This window comes from Perca flavescens, chromosome 12 (genome assembly GCF_004354835.1).
Source record: "Perca flavescens isolate YP-PL-M2 chromosome 12, PFLA_1.0, whole genome shotgun sequence".
Classification (NCBI taxonomy): Eukaryota; Metazoa; Chordata; class Actinopteri; order Perciformes; family Percidae; genus Perca; species Perca flavescens.
Window position 1 is genome coordinate 7,212,159 of NC_041342.1, and position 23,777 is coordinate 7,235,935.

At 39.7% G+C, this 23,777-nt stretch overlaps 2 protein-coding genes across 2 annotated transcripts in view; both read right to left on the bottom strand.

The window, feature by feature from the left end:
- The window catches only part of LOC114565423 (SPRY domain-containing SOCS box protein 4), an 87,500-nt gene extending 85,154 nt beyond the window's left edge, over positions 1–2,346 (bottom strand). Inside the window, exon 1 of the mRNA XM_028593462.1 lies at positions 2,144–2,346. The gene's annotated coding sequence lies outside the window, so the exon portion shown is untranslated. The remainder of the gene's footprint in view (positions 1–2,143) is intronic.
- Positions 2,347–4,486: 2,140 nt separating this feature from the next.
- On the bottom strand, positions 4,487–23,602 carry LOC114565058 (solute carrier family 25 member 36-A). Its single transcript, XM_028592877.1, has 7 exons — positions 23,153–23,602; positions 20,655–20,819; positions 17,955–18,032; positions 14,958–15,058; positions 9,449–9,515; positions 9,007–9,296; positions 4,487–7,419 (listed from the first exon to the last, which is right to left on the bottom strand). The coding sequence occupies exons 1-7, from the start codon at positions 23,191–23,193 to the stop codon at positions 7,226–7,228; spliced, it is 936 nt and encodes a 311-aa protein (XP_028448678.1). The 5' UTR covers positions 23,194–23,602; the 3' UTR covers positions 4,487–7,225.
- Positions 23,603–23,777: the final 175 nt, after the last annotated feature.

The following is a 23,777-nucleotide window of genomic DNA, read 5'->3' on the forward strand; positions in this document are numbered from 1 at the left end:
ACTCTGATCCTTCTCCTCTGCTCTTTTTTTACACTCCATCTCTCTGTACTCCTCTTTCCTGTCCTCCCCTCCCTGCTCTTACCATCTGCTCGCCTTTTTCCACGGCCCTGCCACCGTACCCATCTTAGCTGAGTACGTTTTTTTTTGCCGCCTATCATATGTAGGCGGCTTAAATGTCAAGGTGTAGCCACGGAGAGAATAGATCACTCATAGAGTACTGCAAGGAAAGCCGCATTGTTACTTTACAAAATAGTATATACAGAGACACCTAGAACTCTCTATTACTATTAGCCTACGCATCTTTAGGCTTATAAAAAGAGCCAATGTTGGTCATTCAAAGTTAATCAATTTGAAACAATGGTCATTTTATTTTGACCAACCCCTTAAGATGACACAAGATATAGAGAGGTTACAATATGTTTCTGTTTTGACTTTCTTTCTAAGCTTTGCTCTTTTAGGGGCCATCCACACGGAAACGTTTTTTTGTGCAAACGCACATGTTTTGCATCGTTTGGGCTGACCGTCCAGACGAATCCTGCAAACGCACTGCCTGAAAACGCACTTTTTTGAAACAAGGTCTCAGGGTGAAAAAATCTGAAAACGGCTCTTGTTTGGCTTCGTATGGATGGTAAATACGGATCCGTATCGATGATGTCATAGCCACACCCCTCTTTTACACCCTCTCCCACGGCCGCCGACGCCCACAACTGCGGTGAAGCTAAGCGAGCATGTCCCATCTCCGTGGTTACACCAGCTCACTTCATCTAAATATTGTGTCTCTGCTCCCTGACCCTTCCCTCTGGATTCTACACAAGATATATGGCTAACATTATGTAGCCAACGTTAAACATCGCTAAAGTAGCTGACCACTCCAGCAGCGAAGTAACGTTAACGTTAGCTGCTATGGCTATCTGTTTATAAAGTGGAAGTAGACAACTTATCAACTAGTTAGCTAATCTGTCTGCTTATAAACTCCTTCAACGGATAATAGTAACTTTTACCACGGCTACTGTAGAAAGGCTATTAAAAAGACATCATTCATGGATCATTGATGTTTGTTTGACTGCCGATGTTAGAGCGCGCTAACGTTAGCTCGCTACTAGCGCGCTGCAATCAGGCAAAATAAAAAGCAATCCAACAGCACATTATACAATGTAAACAAAGACACGTTTTCTTGCGGCGGCCTTCATAAAATGAGCAGTGGTGAAAGGTATTATAGTCCACGGATGTATTAAGAGAACGTTATAATCTAGCTATGCTAGTCATGTTATGATGGGAAGTGGAAGTGACTATGCTCTTCTTCTCCGTTTTTTGTAAATGTCTGTAGCAGAAACAGCGCCGCCTATAGGCCTGGACTATGAAGTAGCGTATTGGGTAATTTACAAGTGGATTCGTTTGGAAGCAACTATTCTTGAAACGAATCCAGGGAAGACGGGTAAAAAAAAGATCGTTTTGGTACGTGTGGACGGGGCCTTATTGTGGCATACTATATTGTTTTACCTTTACTGACAACACAGACAAACCCACCTGTGACAAGGAGGACCGTACACAGGTACGAGATTGCTTCACTTTAGAGGGTCACATGCCATAAATGTTGGAAACCACTGGTAAACTTCTTTAATCTAAGGTTTCTTCTGATTCCTAATGCAAGCATTGCTGACTTATAAATGTATCCACACACTACTCACTCACTCACTCACTCAATCACACACACACACACACACACACACACACACACATCACATTAAGAGGCAAATACAGAGTCAGTCAACCTTTTCCATCCAATTACTGTGTGCTGTAAGAATGACGGATGATGTGCCATCAGTGTGGCCAGAGAAGTAACCATGTGAAAATTTAGACATATACATTTTCATCATACAAGCTGAAGTTATGCACAATAAGGTACGCTATACAGGTAACCTGTGAGAACTTCAACCCATTACTATAATATACAGAGGCGAAAAACTAAAAGTAACCCTCGCTATAGAATGGGAAGTTGTTTTTCTCCGCGTGAAATTTAAATATATACAATCAATCAACAGACCAAACATGGACTGAAGGTACGTTTTAAAGGGAAACAGCGTTTTGCTGACAAGCCTCTAACTGTGGTCAGCTCATCCAGTGTAAACAGAGAAACACTCACCGAACACAAACTCAACTCGTCTCCGGACGACACTTTTCTCTGAGGACTTCTCCACGAGGTAAGAAGAACCGAGAACTCTCCTCGTCTCCGCTGATGACAACAGCGTTATTCCAGCGCTATTACTTATGTTTCGGCGGTGTAGCAACGGTTTCTTTGTTGCAGCAAACAGCGGCTCGACACCGATACATCCCGGCAGCCATGGACCCTCTACACCACGGAACGAGCGCTGATTGGTCGCTTCCACCACAACAAAGTGTTCTGCTCTGACGCTATTGGCTCAGGCTCCAATGGTGCATCCAGGGGCTGCTCGTAAACTCAGGTTACCGTTAAACTACTGCAGATGAACAAACATTACACCCCTACTACTACTGCAACTACTACTACTACAGCTGCTGCTGCTGCTGCTGCTGCTGCTGCTGCTGCTGCTGCTGCTGCTGCTGCTACTACCAATAAGCCGATATAGCTGCCAGTGTTTCAAAACTATTTTATTTGGTTGAAAATGTTAGGATATAGGCTATTGCGATCATCTGTTTTATGGTTGTATTTTTTTATTTTATATTTTGTTGTTCTTATATTCACATTGGATTTGTTGTTACTTAAATGTTAGCACTGCTTTCTTTTCTTAATCTTTAAAACATATATGATCTGCTTTTAGTGATTGCACTCAAACTATCACAGCACAACTCAGATTGTCACACTTCTTTCAGTGCTTGAACGTCATTAAAATCTTCTACCCCTTTGGGTACTATCACTTAAATGGACACCTTAACTTTATTTGTTTATTTTCAAAACAGAATTTCAACACTTCTATTTTCCCTGCCATAGCCTAATCAATTTCTGCCAGTAGGCCTAACTGTATTTCAACTGACACTTCAGCTTCAACAGTATTTTCAGTAGCCTATGTGCTGCTGCTATGTCGTCCAGCAGAGTCCCTTTAAAGACCACAGTCATTTATATATCAAGGATTCCGACAGAACTTGAAAGTATCATCAAGTCAATGTTTTATTAGCTTACTCTGTTCTTGTATTTACATCCCAGCAGATTGTGGTTTCCAACAAAAATATGAATCACTAAACAAATCAGCGGGCTCTTAAGTGGGAGTCAATTTAGATACCCACAAGATCAATGGACTGATCTGCTGTAATATCTAAAACGCAAAACAATTGTAAGTAAAACATAGTGGGACTGATTGATTTGCATCGAGTTGTAATAGGGGCAGTGTGTGCTGTTTGTGCTAACCATCCCTAACAGCTGCACTACAAGATCTTATTTTTTATTTTTTAGATCTAATTTCTAACCACATTCATTGATGAATTTAGCTGTGTAGACATCGATGCCTTATTGGCCTCCGATGTTTGAGCAGGAAAGTGATCTTGGAGACAATCGCAGTGCCATAATATTGGTGTCTGACAATTTTAACTGCAATTTAAGGAGTGACAACAGAAACCAGTGAAATTCATTATTGAACTTGTGCGCTGGTCAATTCTCTCAGGAGCTATTTGGCTCCTCCTGTTGGTCACAGGAGGTAAATACACACAGTTTATGGACTCCCATTCCATCCATTTATACTGACATTTCCATACTTAGTTTCTTAAACATTTGTAACATAGTAACACTGCTACACATTTATGTAGTTTTCTCATTTCTTGTGATTTACAAAATAGAAACTGGTACCCATACTGCTCATGAGGTGCACTATTCTACTCTGCATCTCCCTTTATTCTACGTGTACAGTGTATTTTTCTACTTTTTTATTTTACTATGCATGTAAACATATTATATATACGGTGTGTATTTATGTATTTATTTTGCTATGTATACTGGCCTTCTGTAACACAGAAATGTCCCTAGGGATGACTTGAGATCAATCTTACAAAGAATGGGAAAGTTTTGAGCTTCATCATTCAAAATGAGATTATTTTATGATGAACACTTTCTAAATGCTCACTGAAAGGAGCCCATTACTACTACGTACAGTTTCAGTCATGTCCTGAGATTTTTATTTTCAACATCCAAAGAAGAGTGCCTTCTTTTTAACCCTAAATACCTGTACAACAATAAACAAAGAAATAAACCATTAGATAAAGACAAAAAAGCAGATATAATTTTAGTTGCTAGTGGATTTTTATTTACTTTTGGGTTTAAAAAACAAAAAAAAAATACATACGATTGATCTGGCAAAAAAAAAAAAAAAAAAAAACACAATCTTCCAGGTTTCATTCAACCCTGTTTGAGGCTGCATCCTGTCCAAGCATACAGGAGAAAGATTGAATTGCATACAGACACTGAAATGAGAGGTAAACAATAAAGTGAAAATGTCTGCGCTATTTGTCCAGTTGTCAGTTCGTTTCACATTTTGGTAACTTCACCTCAAATATTACTGCAATGGATCCAAAGACATAAAAGCTATTAGTGTTTCACAGGAAAACATTTAAAATGAGTCAGTACATTTTTTTTCAAGCACCGACAGCAGCTTTGGCTAGCAACATGTCAATAGAGACTGAAAATCAATAACTATACAAGTTCAAAAACAGGCCTCTGAAATGACCCTGCAACAAGGAGGGGTGGGGTGGGGGGGAATGAGAGCATTCAAGAACATCTTGCGTGAACGCAGTTAACGCATCAGATTTTCTATGATTGTTGAAATAAATACAATATATATATATATATTTTTTTAAACATGGAAACTGCGTAGGCGTAATATTTTCCATATGGAGAATGATTGTGCACTGAGACCACAGCGGCTGGGTAAGACACATTGTTTTTCTCTGCGCAGAAGTTTTAAATGTCATTTAAAAAGGACGTTTTCGTTATAAACATAAAAATATCTAAGGGACAATTTGATAAGAAGCTTGAATAGAAATAAAAAAATAATTGTGTGCCAAATGTGTCCAAAAGATAATTCTTTATGTATACTATATGAAGATTTTAAAATTATTGTTCAAAAGTGGTTACTGAACAACCCTCTTCAGTAACAGATTAGCTTGGCAATTTCTGAAACTCTCATATTCAGTTTTTAACAGCCCCGACTCTGTACAGTGTTGCAGAAAGAGGATTCCAGTTGTTGAACTCGTACGTAAATATACTTCCGTTTTGATATTCAAAACTTGTTGCTAGGAAAACCCAAAATCTGACAGAAAGTAATGAAGGATGTAAACATTACCAATAACGGAAACATCCAAACTCTGCAAAATGGAACACTTTTTTTTTTTTTTTTTGTAAAATGACTTCAGCGTTAGCACACGTTTGCATGACAGCTTACAGCAACATACAAATACAAATAAACCCACAGATTATACTGCAAGACAAAATAATTCGAGCAATATCAATATTCATGTCAACAGTCAATGTCAAACAAAGTTAAATTGCACAAAAAGGAAAACAATAAATTGCAAATGCAAACTACAGCATGAACAAACATGGGCCTAAGAACAAAACCATAAATGATATGCATATACAGTATCTATATTATATACACGCATTTGGACATCCTTCACAACTGCTGAGAACTCTAAACTGTACAATATATCTGCTATAAGAACAGTTGCGCAAAATACCATTTTGATATACAGTAATACTTTTTTTGTCTTTTACAATGTACAAGTTAAAACTGTCCACACAATAAAATGAAAAGCACAAGCCCTAAGAGGCCACAAAAGTGCATGTTATCAGATCAGTTGGAAGCCACTGGAAGGTAGGACTGGCATGAGAGTGGGAATGAAAGCTACCAGTATCGTACAGGAGCTTTTTACACACTCCCAACCCCAGTGTCTCGCAAGATTAATAGTTAGTGGAGGGAAAGCTGGAGTAGGTGCTTTAATTATACTTGCAGGCACACATGACCGCAGATTCATTCATTCATTCACTCATTCACTCATTCACTCATTCACTCACTCACAAGGTGATGATGAAACTCCATCAACATTCTCCCCACACTGTCACATTATATTCAAGATAATGTACCTTGGTACCTTTTGGACAATCGCACACTTCACATCTCAAAAAGGACACGTTGGTCTCATGTTTTCACACAAGATTTTTAAAGTCCTAAGCAGTGCCTGGGTGCGGGCAGAAGCCGGCCTTGTATGCCAGTCTAATTTTTGTTTCAACCAAGTAGAAACTGTCGACACAGAAGGCCAACTTCACCCGAAGCAGGTCACCACCAGGCACTGAGTTATAGAGGAATAAATCACTGAATGTCAGCTTTTTAAACCTACTCTTTCAATTTTGAGTGACAGGCCGTCACAAGCTCATCATTTCTTTCCTTGTGTGTGGCCAGTTAGCTTACTGCTGTTGATGAACTTCAGGCCATCATCGGGGGGTGCAGTGGTCAGAGGGGAATGCTTGAAGCCATACTTTCTGTAGTGCAAAGATGAGTGGTTCAGGTGACTTAAAAACAGACCGATGTCTTTGTTTCAAATGCAAGCTTTTGTCGGACAATCTGCTTTAAATGAACATTCCTCAAATGCCAGTCATCTAATGCTACTGTAGTCTCACAGCACTGAAGCAACAGTGCAGACAAATATAGCCATGTAGAGTGAAATTAACATACATTTAGATATCATCTCTTCTGTCAAATTCAGTTGCCTCCAAGCATTCCCCTTTTACAATATCATCACTATCTGAGTGAAAAAGGCTGTTCTTCACTCCTCACTCAAAAAGAAAGGACGCAAACTAAAACCTTTTCTGTTAAGGCCACTGAATTGTGCTTGAAATCCTTTCCCTGTTAGAGGTACCCTTAGTTCAACAGGTGTCAAACTCTTTCTGTGTTTTTCCTGTCAGTGCCTCCTACCCATATTACCTCTTCTGTGCACTGTAGCAGCGCCGTCTATCTGTTCCAGCAATCTGATAAAAGGGAACTGGAGGTGATGATGCTGATATGATAACAAAGGGCTTTCCTTCCTCCGTTTTCTTCATCTTTTGTCCATTTGTCCTCTTCTGGTCCACTAGAGTATTTTCGGTTTTCCTTTGGTCTTCATTTTGACATTTTTGTCCTCACTCTCCCTCGCCAAAGGGCTTCCTTCTCACTCTTTTGCTAACTGTCTCCCTCTTTGAACAGGAAGGAGACCTACCTTTGGCGTGCTAACGGCCAAGCAGGTAGACCACCACTTCATAGGTGCACATCATGATGGCGGTGTTGGGGATCTGTCTGACGAGGTGGGTGGTCAGGCCGCGGTACAGCGCCCGGTATCCCTCCTCCCGGGGCACCGTCAGCAGAGTTCGGAAGAAGGAGCGATACTTGCTGCCTTCTTCTCGTAGCCGTGTGCGGATCACCTCTGCGATTTGGAGGGTAGAGGAAGACAACTGGGTTAAATACATCATTGGCCACTGGTTGTTCTTGTCAGACTTGTGAGTGTTGTGTTGAATTCCCTACTGTAGAGCTACATTTTCACATCCGACACTCAAGAACCTACTGTTATGCAGTTAAGCTATTTATTCTTTTGGTATACCAACTGTCCCTCAGCCTGCCTAATCCTAACCTACTGTAAATAAAATACTGGAGATATTGATTTGGTCTACATCTAAGAATGACTTTAGACTATCCTGAGAGAAGGTATCTCAACTGTTGCATTAGGCTGTACGTAGGAGAAGGATAGTGATATTTATAGCATAGCATAGAGTAATCACGGTATTTTCCAATAAGAAAAAGTGAGTCACTGCCTCACTGAAAATGTAGCAAGTCTTGATGTGTTTTTTTAAACTAAAAATTATTGTTTTTACATTTATATTCGTGTACAAATGAAACAAACAAATATATAAGGTGTTACGTGATGAGCTTTAAATGTGCAGGTAGGTTCCAAAGTTAAGCAAGTTATCCTGTAACCAAAGCTGATAACGCTTTTTTCTGATAACGCTTTAGAGTTTTTCTCCAAAAACTTTAAGAAGCAGATCAATGAGCCACACTGTTGCACTTGGTGACATGTTTCTTCATTATGATGAACATGGGCTCAGTAGTTTATTATGAACAGAGTGGAGTAGAGTAGATAAGCCATAGAGTAGAGTCCCCAACACATGCACTATTTACTCCTGTAGATTTGTACAAAAACCTGTGACGTTACCACAATGTAAAGTCTATTGTTAGCGGGGCCAGTGGCAGAAACACTACTGCACATATTCAGTGGGCCACGTATCACGGAAGTAAAGCCGGAAGCTTAGAAACGTTTTTGGCGTATGCGCCATTGAGCAACACTTGTAGTAATAATGGGGCTCCGCCTCAAACGTTGTATCCAGGTTTTATAATGCATGCATGGGATTGACCCAGCCTCAAGTGGCCATTCGAGGAACTGCAGTTTTTGGCACTTCTGCATTGGCTTGTGTCCTCCCGGGTCAAAACTAAAAATGAAAACTTTTTAATGCTTTTATTTTCCAACGCTTTTGCCTCTTTGTTCCCCACTACCACCAGTATGTACACCACTTAGAAATTATAAATGGTTTTGAAAAATAGTTAAGATCAAAAGGCAAAGTTTAGTCAGGATACTATCTTGAAACCATTAAAAAAACTTTTTTCAAATGCTATCAATTTGAATAAAACACCCAAAACAAAACAGCGTTGTATGGAACAATCAGGGGCAATTTGTTTGAAAGAAACCCAAAATTTTTATAAGGAAAGTTTGAAAACAGGTTAAATTTGACCCAAGGACAACAGGAGGGTTCATTTTTCAGCACCAGAGACTGTAGCTTGGTAGGAACCATTGGGGCTGGGGCTGAGTGCCACGCATGGGAAGTAAGGAAGTATTGAGATATGTACTAACCCATTGTTGGTTTTGGTCTTTTCGTGGGATTTGTTGACAGTAAGAAAAATATAGAATATTGTAAGCCTTATCCTTTGGGAGTAAAACAAAAAATGTGAGACAGAAGGTTACCATGAGGGTAGGCGATGGAGGTGGCACAGGTCTTAGAGGTGGCTGCTGCGAGCATCATGCCGACAAAGTCAGAGGCATCTTTGACAGACTCGTCCTCTTCGTCCATGCTGGCATGGGCCTTGGACTCCATCAGTTTGCGCTTGATGCTCTCATAGATGACAAAGTGGATAACAGTCTCAGAGATGCCGGCGTACGAGGCGGACATACCCCTGTAGAAACCTCGCAGGCCGTCCATCTGGTACACCCGCCGCACGCAATCAAATGCATTCATTCGCCGCTCACCCCGGGTTCTGTAATCATACGAAGACTTTTAATTTTAAAGGCCAATAACAATATAATTTCATTCTCATTATCATCATCATTATAAAATAAATGAATGAGTCATACAACTCCTTCCACTGTAGCTTCTAGAATTATGACGTAAAGGTTTGAGGTTCCTCACCTGGTTTCCAGCTGCAGACGGGTCTTGATCAGCCAGATGGGATTGGTGGCTGTGATGGCGGTGAACCCTGGGAATTTCAGAGGCGGACATAGGTTCAGACAGATGCAGAGACATTTGGGTAAACAAAATCTAATCAACTCCATGAAATACTCTATACTGTACAAGGACAATGAGAAAGCACTTCACTAAACAGGATCAACTCGCATCAGGGTTTTACTTTACTATGAGATGTTTCAATACTCTCATAGATAATTATTGTATACTGTAGATGATTGCATTTATTCAATCTTTTTTTTGAAAAATCATCAATTTAGTTCTAGACAAAAATGCATACATTTTCATATATTGATCCTCTTCATGTGAAATGCTACACAGGTGTATCTAAACAACAGCTCTCTTCCTGAAGTAAAGGAGCTTAGCTAACAGCAGTACATGAAGGCAGCAGCTGTTAGGGCTTAATTTTTTATTATTTGTAATTTAATAAAAAAATATCTAACTGAAAACACTGGGAAATGAGGCCAAGCAGCAAAGTCATTTAATGCCTGTGTGTGTGTGGCAGATCATTATTATACTACCGGTAAATTCACATCTTTGAAATGTTAATCAGAGCTCTTATGCTTCTTTCTAATAAAAATAATTTGCCGGAGGCGGTCTGTTTTTTTTTTTTTAATATTACTTTCAATGTGCTTTGAAATACACACAAAAGTATCGGCCTTTTCACGAGGAAATCTGCCACTCCACAGCTTCAAGTCACAACACAGAAGGTTCAATACTTAGCTTTGACATTGCTCTAAACTCTCTTGGTCATTGTTAGTTCAGCAATATGAATGTGCCCCCTTTATTAGTCAATGAATGAACATCTTTAGGTTTATTCTGTGACATTAAACAAACCAGTAGTTAACTGGTTAGACACTAGAGACAGGCAGTTGGCCTGATTCTAGCACCACTACGACAGCACAGAGAAACAAAATGGTCCTTGGAGGAGATTCTTCAATTATTCAGCGGGACTAAAGTGCAAAGTCTCTGACATTAAAATGAATGCAGACTTTAGTTCCCAATAGTGGTGAGCAGCCCTGTTCTATATGTCCATGTGCTTTTACAGCCAATATTAATGCTAGCTTAGTTTGGGCTCCCTAAAAAGTGCAGATGTGAGTGTGTGCATGCGCTTGTTTGAGTTTTTGTTGTTGTACATGGGATGAGACTTTGATGACGTTCTTGGGTTTTTTCTTAAGTAGGAACGCTGGGCAATATACGGTCATATAAAGCTTAATGTGTAGGGTGTAAAGCTAATTAATGAGAACTTTGTATCATTAGGAAATGACACAAAGTCTCTCTAAAAGGTTTCTGATACAAAAGGATCTAACGGGGAGAGATAAAACATGGCCATTTGCAGAAAACAAGCTAAGACGAGGGCGAGTCTAGAAAGAGACCTTAGTCACATCTAGTGTATCAATGCAACACAGCCCTACGTTAAGGCAACTGCGTGAAGAAGAAAGGAAGACACAGGTCTGTTGGAGAGAAGAAGAGAAGGACAAAAAGAGGAAGAAGAAAAAAAAAAGAGGGAAGTAGAAGGAAGTAGCGTCTATGGCGTGTACTCACGAGGGAGGGGCAAAGCTCCTCCAGCTCCTCCCCGCTGCAGCTAGTAGCCTGCAGATATGGGGGGCACAGATGGCGGGGGTCTCCCACCCAATCACGCAGGGGTGAAAGCTTTACAGTAAAGCCCTAAAATAGACACAGGCTTTTCTGTACCACAGTCGCACACAAGCAGCAGTCACATCCAACCCCAACCCCACCAACCACCCAGCCCAACCCACTGCTACTGTACAGGTAGTTGGAGAAGAGATGGGGGGGGTGAAGGACTGACCACCCCCCCACCCATCTTTCCCCAAAGTCTAACCCCAACTCTAACCCCAATCCCTTTAATTTATTCTTATACGTAGAAGTACATTGTTTTTGCATTTCTTTGACTTTACAATGTATACCTCCCTTTACTCCTTTTATCAACTGGAATAAAGAAAACGTTGACTGAACAAAAGCCAACCCAATCCAAAACTCCAGCTCCATCTCACCACTACAAATCAATTCAATCAATTGCTTCCTGAAATAAGGTAGTAGACATGTAAGAGTGGCAGGTGGAAATGCTAACCTTGCCGTTGTGTAGAACAGACTAAGCGGTGGACAATGATGATGAAAGGAGTGAGGAGACCAATTAATGAACGTGTGAGTGCTTAATCATAGTAAAGTGAATCAATGAGGTGGAACGCTGAATGTAATTTAGCCAGCACCAAACATCTTTCTGGGCCAAACCTCATTTTGGAAAAAAAACTGGGATACATTTATAAATAAGGTGTCCTTGTGTGTGGTGGAAAATATGTCTCCGGGGAGACAGTGTGCTTCAAGGAAAACATCAAATTTAGGTCTACTTCAATGTCACACAGGAAGACACTGTAGACGGGCAAACATGGTAACTCTCTATTTATTGTTAAATAAACATCTTAACGTTCATAATGGCACACAGTAGAACGGAGAGGACCCTATATAGCGGTTTTTAATGTTCAACTCTTTGATATGAATGGTTTTAGTTGAATTTGTAAATGGTTTTTGTGTATTTTTTCTCCTTGAATGTTTATTATTAATGTTTATGGGTCAGCTTAATAGGAGACCATGTGTCCAATAATAATGGATATGTGTAAAATAATATATCTGCACATGAAATATTGATCACCACTTTCCCTTCTGAATCAATAAGGTATAAATAAAAATATAGATGTAGATAAATGTAGAATTTTCCCAAAATTCCATAACACAGAACAAAGTAACTTCTGAAATATTTCTGGTAATGGAAGTGAACCACACTTGCCTACTTGATAATTTAGATAAGCCATGAAGATACATACGCAGCCCATACAGGCTAACTAGATCTTGAGCGGAGCCTCTATGGATAGCTGCATCTGCATATGGGCATGCTGCTGCATGTTTGCATTACGACCCTTCTATAGGCACATAATCCCTGGGGCATTTCTCCAGAGGAGTTGGACTTACATTACAAGACCGCAAACTGCTGGAAGAGTAAATAAGTCTAAAGTAGAGTTCCCTGAGTGCAAGTAAGCACACAGTTCACCGCAGGGAGGTCATGAGAAACAGTGACTCCACAAAGTCTCTTTACAAAACTGGAAGCAATTATCCAGGCATTGGGGTCAAATGTAGCTGTTCTGAGGCTTTTTTAAACTCTGCTATTTCTCAGTGCTAACAAGATTGAATATGTGCACATGAAAGACAGAGACAATAAGTTTATCTGTGCAGTAACGGTTAAGACATTTGAACTGTATAGTGTGTATAGTACAACTACACAGATATGTCATTGAAAGTACTGTAGATAGATAAATAAATACAACTGCCACACTGATGAAGAAATGTGTGCAGCATGAAGAAAACAAAAAAAACACTATTCTCCAAGCTTAAATGACCAAAAAACTCACACTTACTCTTCTATATGTTATATATGGTGGTGGTGATGGCGCAGTGGATATACATGCCTTTGATGTGGGAAATCTGGGTTCGATTCCCACTGTGATCCATCAACCAATGTGTCCCTGAGCAAGACACTTAACCCCTAGTTGCTCCAGAGGCATGCAATCTCTGATATATAGCAATTGTAAGTCGCTCTGGATAAAAGCTTCAACTAAATGACATGTAACGTAATATGTTGCGTTAAAGTTTGCCCAACTTTATTACATGTCTGTGATTTTACTGCATTTTGTACACATTCAAGTAATGATGTGTTTTTTGTTTTAAACTGGGGCCAGTACTGCTGGGGTTAAACTGCAAAGGCAAACTTTCTTCAGAAATTCCAACTAATTTAAAAAGAGGAAGTCATGTCGAAATCGCACCAGACCAATACTGATTCTCCTTGACAATAACTGATTGAGGCACTAATGGTGTTGATAGATGACAACAAACGACAAAATGGATCAATTATAACCTTCTGTAGCAGAGACGACAACAAGGTTAGCATTTCTTTTGTGCTGACAACATCAAATCCACAGAAGTATGCGTCATTACTTTAACTTTACTATGCTGATGAAACAAGGCAACAGGCTAAGGGGAAGGGGGAGGCAGGTGTGTGTCAAGACTAAGCAATAAAAAAAAAAAAAAAAAAACTTTATAATAAGAACCTAGAACTACAAACCAGCAGCAAACACATTGCCACAAGCAATGGTAATATCATTACAAATGAATAACCATTATGAACTTTCTAATATTTATTAAAAAAAAAAATAAAAATCACCATGGTTTTCATCATACCAGTGTAAAGAAATGGGATGCTACCTGACGTGTCCGCCCGAGTGCCAGGGGCCCCGGTTGACCTTTGGGGGCCGTGCTCTCTCCTCTATACACACAGCGCAAAGAAGGGGGCCCAGACCACACTGTTTAAGTAACAACTGGGATGTTAAACCATTTACAGAGTCCTCTGGAGAGGCCTCAAAATCAAAGAATAAAAAGAGGAAAAAAGGGCAAAGGGGGAAATTAATAAATAATGGAGGACATGGGGGACAAAGGGGCTAGGAGAGGAGGAAAGCACAACCTAAACTTTGAGGACCACGTGGTTTTTTTGTTTTTGACAAACAGCTAAAATATATATTTATATACATATACAGCAGAGTCATGGTGTAAATTCCAGCAGTGGCAGATTACAGCCTGAAATTGTCTGGGTGCGGGGTCTCATTTGCATTAAAGTCTGAGACTGCTGATTTAAGGATTTATTTCCTCAGCTATACATGGGCTGGCAAGGCCATCCCAGAGAGAGAAGATACTGTATTATCTGGGTGTTTTTAAAGGAACAAAATGCTCGGATAAAATCTGGTGAGAGAAAGGAGTAGATGTGCTATGTGACTGGCACAGTTTCAGTGTTCTTTTTCTTTTCAAAATTATTTTTTTAATCAAATGCCAGATGGGACATTAACTCTTTACTTTGAAATAATTTGATTGTAGAAAGTTACAACATGGAAAAATGTATCTTTGTTTAGGCTTGGTTTACAGTAAACTAGGAGGCTGTTTTCACCACAATCAAGCTCAAGGCCAGTGTGATCCTGAGAGTCTTAAATTGTGCTTTCTGATAAACCTCCCATTGCTTATATATATATATAAAATATTTTTATACAAGAAACAGCTATGTAAAGCCTACTTCTTAAAACATATATCATTAGTTAGCGTTTGCATGCTTCAGGTATTCACAAGCTTTTAAATTTGTGAAAATCACACCATCTCACAAATGTATATGGAGGAGGGAGAGGGAGGTGGGGATTGTGAAATTGATGAAAAGATAAAGTAAAATGAAATCTGTCTGATAAAGACAAACTGAATAATTCTTTAACATGTATTTCTTTCAAACCCATCAGTGATACACACTGCCCAGGCAGACTAACAGACAGACAAAGAGGCAGAGATAACACTCAGCGACACAGTGAAAAACAGACAGAAGGGAGGGGGGAGAAGGAGCCATCATTACCTGCAAGCCCAGCTGACACCATGTGCACCTGGGTAGAGTCTGGCTCCAGCACCCCATTCAGCTTCTCTTTGGCGGTTGAATATGCCGCAAAGTAGATCGCCCTGTTGCAAATAATGAGGAAAAATATACAGACAGACAGACGTTAGATAGTAAGAGTAAGATAGCATTAAGTTAACTGCATTTAATATGAAAACCTTATTTCAACTGAAATAAAATACTGCCTAAATTGTACATGAGGACATGCAATAGAGCTAAGCCAAGCTAATATGTAGCCTAAATGCAAGCCACTGAAAGAAGTTTATCTCCGCCTGTGTGTTTGTGTGTGTGTGCGTGCGTGTGTGTGTGTGTATGTGGGCATGCACGCGATGTTTAGTAGCAGATTAATCTCCCATGATTCTAGCTGCTCTTCACTAAATAAAATCACAGGATTTAGTCAACATTTCTGCTGAGCGGAATTAAACCCAATGACATTCTCTCTCTGCCCTCCTTCTGAATTGAGAGCATACATACAACATAATCATGCTGCTCTGCAGATGAGAGATGAATTATGCGAGTGTGTCTGAATGTGCATCTCTCATACCTCTCATCAGAATGAGTGATGCTGCAAGCTGTTCTGTATGTATGTATGTATGCGCGCGCGCGCGCGCGCTGCGTGTGTGTGTGTGTGTGTGTGTGTGTGTGTGTGTGTGTGTCTAATGAACGCCAGCAGCGAGCCCAGTGGACTGCGCCCTCATTAGCATCAGAAGATTTTTTATTTATTTTTTTAGCTTCCCAGCATCAGAGTGCTGTTTCCCAAATATAACAGGCGAGAATAACTCTGTAGCCGGGCAACGCAGACCTCCCCTTGTAGAAGAATACATTTGAAATAAATCTGTTATTTCATTCAATTATACTGCATCTTTTACCTAAATCAGACTGTGATTAAATGGAGTGGAAAGATTACATCTTACGTTGACATACATCTTCAAAATTGGAATCTTCCGCTGTATCTATAATAAACCATGCAGATATTGATGGCGGCATGTTTATCAGGTCGTTATTTGGCCATTTTTTTAGTATCTTTCTAGAAGAATAACTTAGATTGTACTACCTGCAGCTGAGGACTGAAGTGATGGATTTGGCTGCTCCAAGTAGTGATGATTTAAAAGTGTTGCTCACGGAAATGAATAAAATAAAGATATCCTGATTTTTTCATTTGATGTGGCAGTGGAGCCATAAAAAAAAATGGTGTTTTTAAATTTTATTATTTCAACAAATGCACAGTTAACAGTTTCAGTTAAGTGGTGGGACAATCATGTACATATGTAATCATATACTGTATGTCTAATGTCACACAGCCTGGGAAGATTTATCTAAATTTGGTCCCATATAAAAGTTATTTTAATAGGGAATATTAGGGATTGGAACATTAGGCTTCAAATGGTTCATAAAACCACACATAAGAAAACTGGAAATCTCATATATTGTCATTGAGTTTGTCAGGCTCACTTCTTATGTAACAATATCTTCCTATAGCACAGTTTGCTATAGCTGTCGGGAACAGGAAATAAGCTGCCATTTCCACAGCTGGACAACTAGCCCATGGAAGACACACACCGTCCCGCCTGCCCGCACGTATACTGTATATAGAATAAGAGCATGGAAAGGATGACTCAGACAGAGAGATAGAGACCCTAACAAACCAACGGGAAGAGAACGACAATGGCCATGTGATGCAGCAGTAGCTAGGACGAACTAGACAGGTCAGGGAGGGGGATTAGACACAAACACAACTCTCTCTCTCTCAATATAGGAACTCCATCGTGATAAATAGCACACAATAACATCCACAGTCACACAGCTGGCTGCCGCCCTGCTGTTGCTGATGTTTCATTCAGACTTTGATGTTACGTAACCCTAACCAGCCAAACTAAAAGAGGAAAGCTACTCATTTCCTGTAGGATTTGAAATTTTCATTGCATTTCAGAGTTTAACTCCAATCATTACTGTATCTGTGGCCTGCTATTATTGCTGCCAACATAAGCGTTGAATGAGCCAGAAGCTTCGAGAAAAAAAAGAAGGAAAAAAAAAAAAAAAAATCAAGGATCGAAGCAAATACATTCCTCAACAAAAATTTGTGCAGGTTGATGCAACATGTGGTGTAAATGACGCAGAATGCTTTTATTCTCTGATAACAGGTCTTGCTCAGTGTTGATAACAGTGGTTAATTCTGAAAGCTTCTTATAAACATCACAGATTGTGGTTTCTGACCTACAGTACTCTGCTACAATAGTTATCAGATAGGCAAGTATATGTTATTTAAATATATTTCTTTCTTTTGGCTTTATTCTGTACATTTTTTGTGGTATTGCTTAACGGAGACCTATTATCCTTGTTCTTATTTCGGTCACATACTGTATATAATGTTCAATGTCGGATGTTGATCTTAAAAGCAAAAGTAATCCCTGTGAGCAAAAACCTCAGATTTCAGACCGTTGTGAAGGCTCAGCTTCCAACTAGCTTTTAACTCGAGGTAACGTCAATCCGTGCCGCATTTCTTTATACAGTCATCTGCTCCAGGCAGTGTTTGCACTACATACACTTCTATGTAGCTGCATGCTAATGTCAGGGAAACATCTATTCTTGGTTGCAGATGTGGTTCATTTCTCCCCATTTTCGGCTCACATTCCTGCTGGAACATGTCTGGTTGTGTAGTTTTGGGTTTAGAAGCTTTTATTGGTGATTTTTCAAGCTGACCAATCTGAGTAGACTGTCCTTTTTCGGGAGGGGGGCCTTAAAGAGACAGGCGCTCCAACAGAGGCTGAATACAGGTGCAGCAGCCATGGGCAGTATAAGAAAAATAAAGTGTTTTGTGAACATTAAAGCATGTAAACATGTTCTATTACAAACACAAAATACAAGTATGAATCTGAAAATGAGCATAACAGGTCTCCTTTAAGCCATAAGGTAGGCAGGAGAAGACCACACCCAGAACACTGTAGACAATACTGTACATACCTGGAAGGTGCCACACCCACTAGGTTGGGTCCCAGTCCTCTGAAGAGTGAACGGGGTCCCTCTCTCTCTATAATTAACCTGCAGAGAAAGATTGAGATTTCAATTCATGTTTTCTTCATTATTCCATCATAATACAGAGCATGTAATATCCATGTAGCAGGCTTTACATAAATGTATACCATTGGGCGAATAATCATGTGACTGGCTGGAGATAAATCACAGTTATGAATTCTTATCTACCACAGATTTTTGTAGATTCTTTAGAGTTATGTGTTGGCTGTGCATGCAGGTGGGGTCATGTGAAGCTTTACACTGTAAACCAAAATGTTAAACAAAAATGTTGAAATGCTTTTATTTTTAAAGAGAGTTAGAGGACACAATTGTTGGCACTCATGCCTAGGTGTGAAATATAAAACTAATCTAATTATCTTAGCTTAGCACAGAGACTTGAAATAGGAGGAAACAACTAGCCTCTTCTGTAAAAAGTCTGGCAATCTTCTCATCTAAATAACCATTTTCATTCTCTCTCTCAACCACATCTGCCACGGCTTATGGTTGACCTTCATTCATTGCAAATTTTCACATAAACTGTGACGCAAAATACATTTAAAGCAAAGCTATCCTGGAAGTAGTGCTTTGGGCTAGATAACAAACTGGTCCTTTGGGGTAGATTAAATCCTCTAGACTTGAGCTGTCCCACACAATTGAAAACAAGACAAAAAAAACAAGACAATCAAAATCTTCCTTTGAGCAGCTATGTAGCCGTGTTCTGCTAAGCTTGTGGGTTTGTGGGCTGCAACCTGGTTGTGAGATTTTGTCAACTACTGTTCATAGCTAAATACTTCACCTCAAAAATGATTTACAGTATGTAGTATGTATAGAGTTCTCCATAGTCACAACATTTTAATCATAAGCTAGCATACTCTGCTCTAAAATTGAACAATGCCTGTACTTCACTGCATGTTGACCCACACTGACATGATTTTTTTCCTTTCCTTGCCATAACGCTCTTCCCTTCCCTATTGTGTAATGGTGGTGTAGAGTTTCTGCTAGTGGCAGTTTATCTCAAGGACAACACAAGAAGTTGGTTTATGTCGACACACAAGCAAAGTTTTTGAGGGTAAAACAATGTTTCGATTAGCTGCAGTCGAAAAAGGCATTAGTACAATGTTATTAAATGCAAACCTGAAGAAAGCCTTGTTAACAAAGCCTTGTTAAAGCAGCCAAACTGACAAAGAAAACATTCCCAAATTTTGTACTTAATACCCTGGCAAATCAGTCCACATTAAAAAGCAATATTTTTTCCTGAGATACAAAGTAAAATACGAGAAGTTTATATAAATTTATATATTCCTAGTTTGCAAAATAATAAATGCAAGCACTTGCCGGTGGAAAATTCCAGCTTGTACATTATGTAGTATATTTAACAGTGTGACATGCTCTGTGACAGTCATGGAAATAGGTTACCAGAGATCACTGTAGCTATGTTGAACATTTACTTTAAAACGGTCAATCCCTCAGTGACCAACGGTAAGTACGAGACCAAGCCAAATAAATACCTAACCAATGTTGGATTCCCCTACGCTCTCACTTCCCATTTTGGTGGTAACTTTCCACTGTTTGTTCAGAAGATTAATGCCATATCATGTGGCAAAAAAGGAACTAATTTATTGCGTATTTTTCTTACATTGGTTTCCCAATAGTTGTCTGGAGAAGGCCCCCCAAAACAGCCCCAGAGCTTCACGGTCAAAATGAGGCTTAAAATAATCTGCTCTGTCCCTGGGTGCCATTAACCAAATATACTCGACGCTGGACTTTTTATCTGTTGCATTGCTCAAGTGTCTTGGTTATAAATTCTGCTGCTCACTAAAAACTAAACCAGTAGTTCCCTAAGAGAAAATTCACCAGCAATCCCCAAAAAATTTGAAACTTAATCCCCGGGGCAGGTTTAAGGTTAATTATCCATTGAGAGTTTTTTTCCCCATTTTGGTCAGTCATTACGCTGATGTAACTTTCTGTGTCCTGGAGAATTCAAAGTGTCATGCTGAAGCAAATAATAATCCTCAAAAAGCACATTTGTTCTGAGGAAGTAGTGTAAAAGGATTTAGAGTAAAATAAGAGTCAACGTAAACTCACGGGAAGATTACAATGACACTGGGCAAACAACCAGTTTTATTATTACTATGGATACACTTTAGAGTACCTCGATCTGACAGCAAACACAGAGTGTGTTCCAGCTCTGACACACTGATACAAAACCTCCTAACTTAGGAACTTCATTTGTATCTTTCACACCTTCTTCCTTCTGCCGCTGTCTTTGCACATTCATTGAGTGAGTAATGCAACTCAGGATAACTGCAAATTTGCTCGTAGGCTGACCTATTTATAACTTGGTGAGGTGTGCCTTTGCCTTAATTTGTGCTGCAGATTTGCATCGGTTAGCGTCCATTGGTTCTTGCTATATATATATATATATATATATATATATATATATATATATATATATATATATATATATATATATATATATATATATATATATATATATATATATTTATTTATTTATATTTTTATTTATTCTTTCTTCCTAAAAGACACGTGCCTTGGTTTCTTCCTAGATGTCTAACCTTGGTATGGTTCCTTTTTGAAGTTACCCCTAGTAAAGTCAGTTCAATTAACATTTTGCCTAATTCTCCTTACTTGAGACAGTGCAGAGGCCCTGGTGGAGCGACACGGGCCACACTGGCTCCATTGACGGTGCTGAGCTGGACTTCAGAGATGTAGAGAGTGATGGAAGAGGACTGCAGTCTGGTCTTCACAACCTCCAGAGGACAAGTCAAAATTGCGCCCACTGTGCCACCACATCTAGAAGGAAGTAGGGAAGGGGTTAAGGATTAAAGGGTGCAGAAATATATGATATGGAGTAAGGGGACAACGCTCTATATAGCATTTGTATTGTTTTCATTTTTGCTCATTTCTTCTGTCCTGTAAAGTGTCTCTGAGTATCTTAAAAACTGCTCCATAAATACAATGTATTATTATTATTATATTTTGTCCAAGTCACATTTATATTTTGGCCATTTCCACTGCCAGTTATCTTTTTTTAAACCATCCTCCAATACTGACCTCCCCAATCACTGGTAACACAATCTGTTAGCTTTAGGCAGACATCAAACCACCATGACCTGATGTTGCGATAGCCTTATGCAAGATACTACAACATGCAAGAGTGTATAGCTGGTTTCATGATGCAGTTTAGTGGAAAGTGACCATGGTTCAGTGTAACTGCAACCATTTTGTTATCTGAGTAGGCGAGAATGAGTTGTCATGAAAATTAGACTCCTGTGTAGCTGGCTCACTAACCTCACACACACTTACCAATGAGGCGAAGAAACTGATCATGTTGCCTAGACGTTGACCTCTGCTCTGACTGAAGCCATCAACATGTAAACAAACCAAAGCCAATTCTACTGCAATTCATTTCCTCCACATATAAAATATTGTATTCATCATTTCATTCACGTGGTATAAATTAGTACTTTATTCTTATAACCCCATGGCTACCAGATGTCATCTCAAAACAATGTCCTGTCCGAGTGCCACACTTGCACATTAGTTGATCCTCTCTGCTTTCACCAAATGCTTGGTGCTTTACACAATAGGGCTTGTATAAACAAGCTTCCCAATCAAACAACTCCAATGCTGGAAAAGCTACCAAAGTGACAAACCATATAAATGCTCTACAGGTTAAAAGTGAAAACTAGCTGGAGCCCTACAGCAGTGTATGCTGACATCTTGGCAGTTGGCAGTGAATTCCTCTAGCTGCAGTCTCTTTCCAGTGTAACACCAGCTATATTTACCTTTCAAAAGACCGACTCACATTCATGCTCACAGGCAGCCATAACCCTTGGCCTACTTTCAGAGCATGTGTTTTGTGTGTCTAGTGGCTGTGAGAGGCAGCGCTGTGCTGAGGCCTCAAGCTCAGGTTTTTAGGGAAAGCAAAACTGAGTTTGCTTATTCAAGATAGCAATGTATTTTGCTTTGTACTCTGATTTTAAATCTCTGACAAGAAAGATAACAAAAGAATTGTAGTGTGATGAGATTACCATATTTTAACGTCAATGGTTTGGTGCAGATATGAAATCAGAGGTAACAGACGAAGATAAACTGAAGACAATAGATTGAAATAAGAGAGGCATACTGTCTCAATAAAGTGCTAAAATGTACATATGTGTTGACATTTTCTTTTTTATGAACGGGTTGTTGGGTGTGTCTACAGAGTTGTGAATGAGAATCGTTGCTCAACTGTATGTGCTGCCTGTTTAGCCAACATAAAGCAGTACTTTCTTGTCCTAATTTTGTGGGCTTATTTTGTGGTTTACAAAAGGATCCTCAGATATAGCACAACACTAAAACAACATTTAATATTATCAGATGTATGCTTGCAGGGTAATGCTTATCTATCTGTCTATGCTACCTACTGTAGGGGTCCTTGACATGAAAATGTGTTTGAACCCCTAAATAGCATGGACGTAGCTATAATGCTGAATAGCCCTAACAGTTAAGTTAGAGGAGTTGTGATTTCAACAGTTGCTAACTTAATTGACTCACACACACAGGCCTGTAAGTAACATTTCGTTTTATTCAACTAATTAATCTTTTAAATTCTTAACATGCAAAATATCTGTACAAAATTAGTAGCATTGTTGTGGCTGCTGTAGAACATCATCAAGTTATCGAGAGAGTTCAGCAACGAGCCGGAAATAAATGTAATGTGCCTTCGAAATAAAAGCTTAAAAATCTTGTCAGTCGTTCAGAAGTTGGCCGTATTTACAGGTATCAAACGACAATTATTTTTGAATACTCAGTGTTATCCGGAAGCCACACTTTGGCTCAAACGCTTTCTCTCCCTCTCTCTGTCACATTTGTGTTAATATTTGACTGTACAAATGTTATATTTTGAAATGTTGACAGGACGTTTAGTTCTAACTGGCAGGTTTGACACTAACGTGCACACAGCTGACAGGATTATAACACATGCACGCGCTGCATAGAAAAACGGCCCTTGTTAACTAGCTAGCTAACGTTAGCTTAATTTAGCTAATGTTAGATAACCCAGACGAGTCCAACTAACCAGGTTTTAATACTGAGACTATTAACAACCCCAATATCTCAGTAGACTCAGTAGTCTGACTTACCCTCCAGCGAACAAATGAACCAGTGTGTCCCTTTGGCTCATTATTTAGCACGCCCTGCCAAGCACCGCACCTCGGGGCTGCGGCAGAGGGTCAAACACGGGTTTGGGTCTCGTCCCTTCCCGTTGCTTTGTGCCTCCGAGAGGATGCGCACGTAGATGGGCAAACGTCGTCGATGATGATGAACCAGTGGTGGGGCGACTCTGCGGTGATTCAGACTGCAGTGGGCCGACAAACCCCCCTCTGTCTATTTCAGCTTGCTAAAGGTTCCCCTCTCACAGAGATAGCTTCTTATGTTCGACTAAACCACCGGCGAGCTGCGAGTTCACCAGGTTAACTACTGGCAGAATAATATCTCAGGTTTCTAACAAACGGTTTTATGGCACATCCACGGGTTTGTCTGCGTTATCTCCTCTGCTTTCATCGCTGCAGCGAGAGGGAAGGAGGCAGACCTCATAGTATTTCCTGCTCAATCATAGGCTGGGAAACAGACGCTGCTATTGGTCAGCCTGACACGTTACGTCACGTCTTCCCCGCCCTGATCATGCACTGTCCACATGCTCAATGAATGGATCAGAGCTGCTCTACTTTGGAAACCTTTTTCTCGAAGCTACCATCTTTAGTTGTG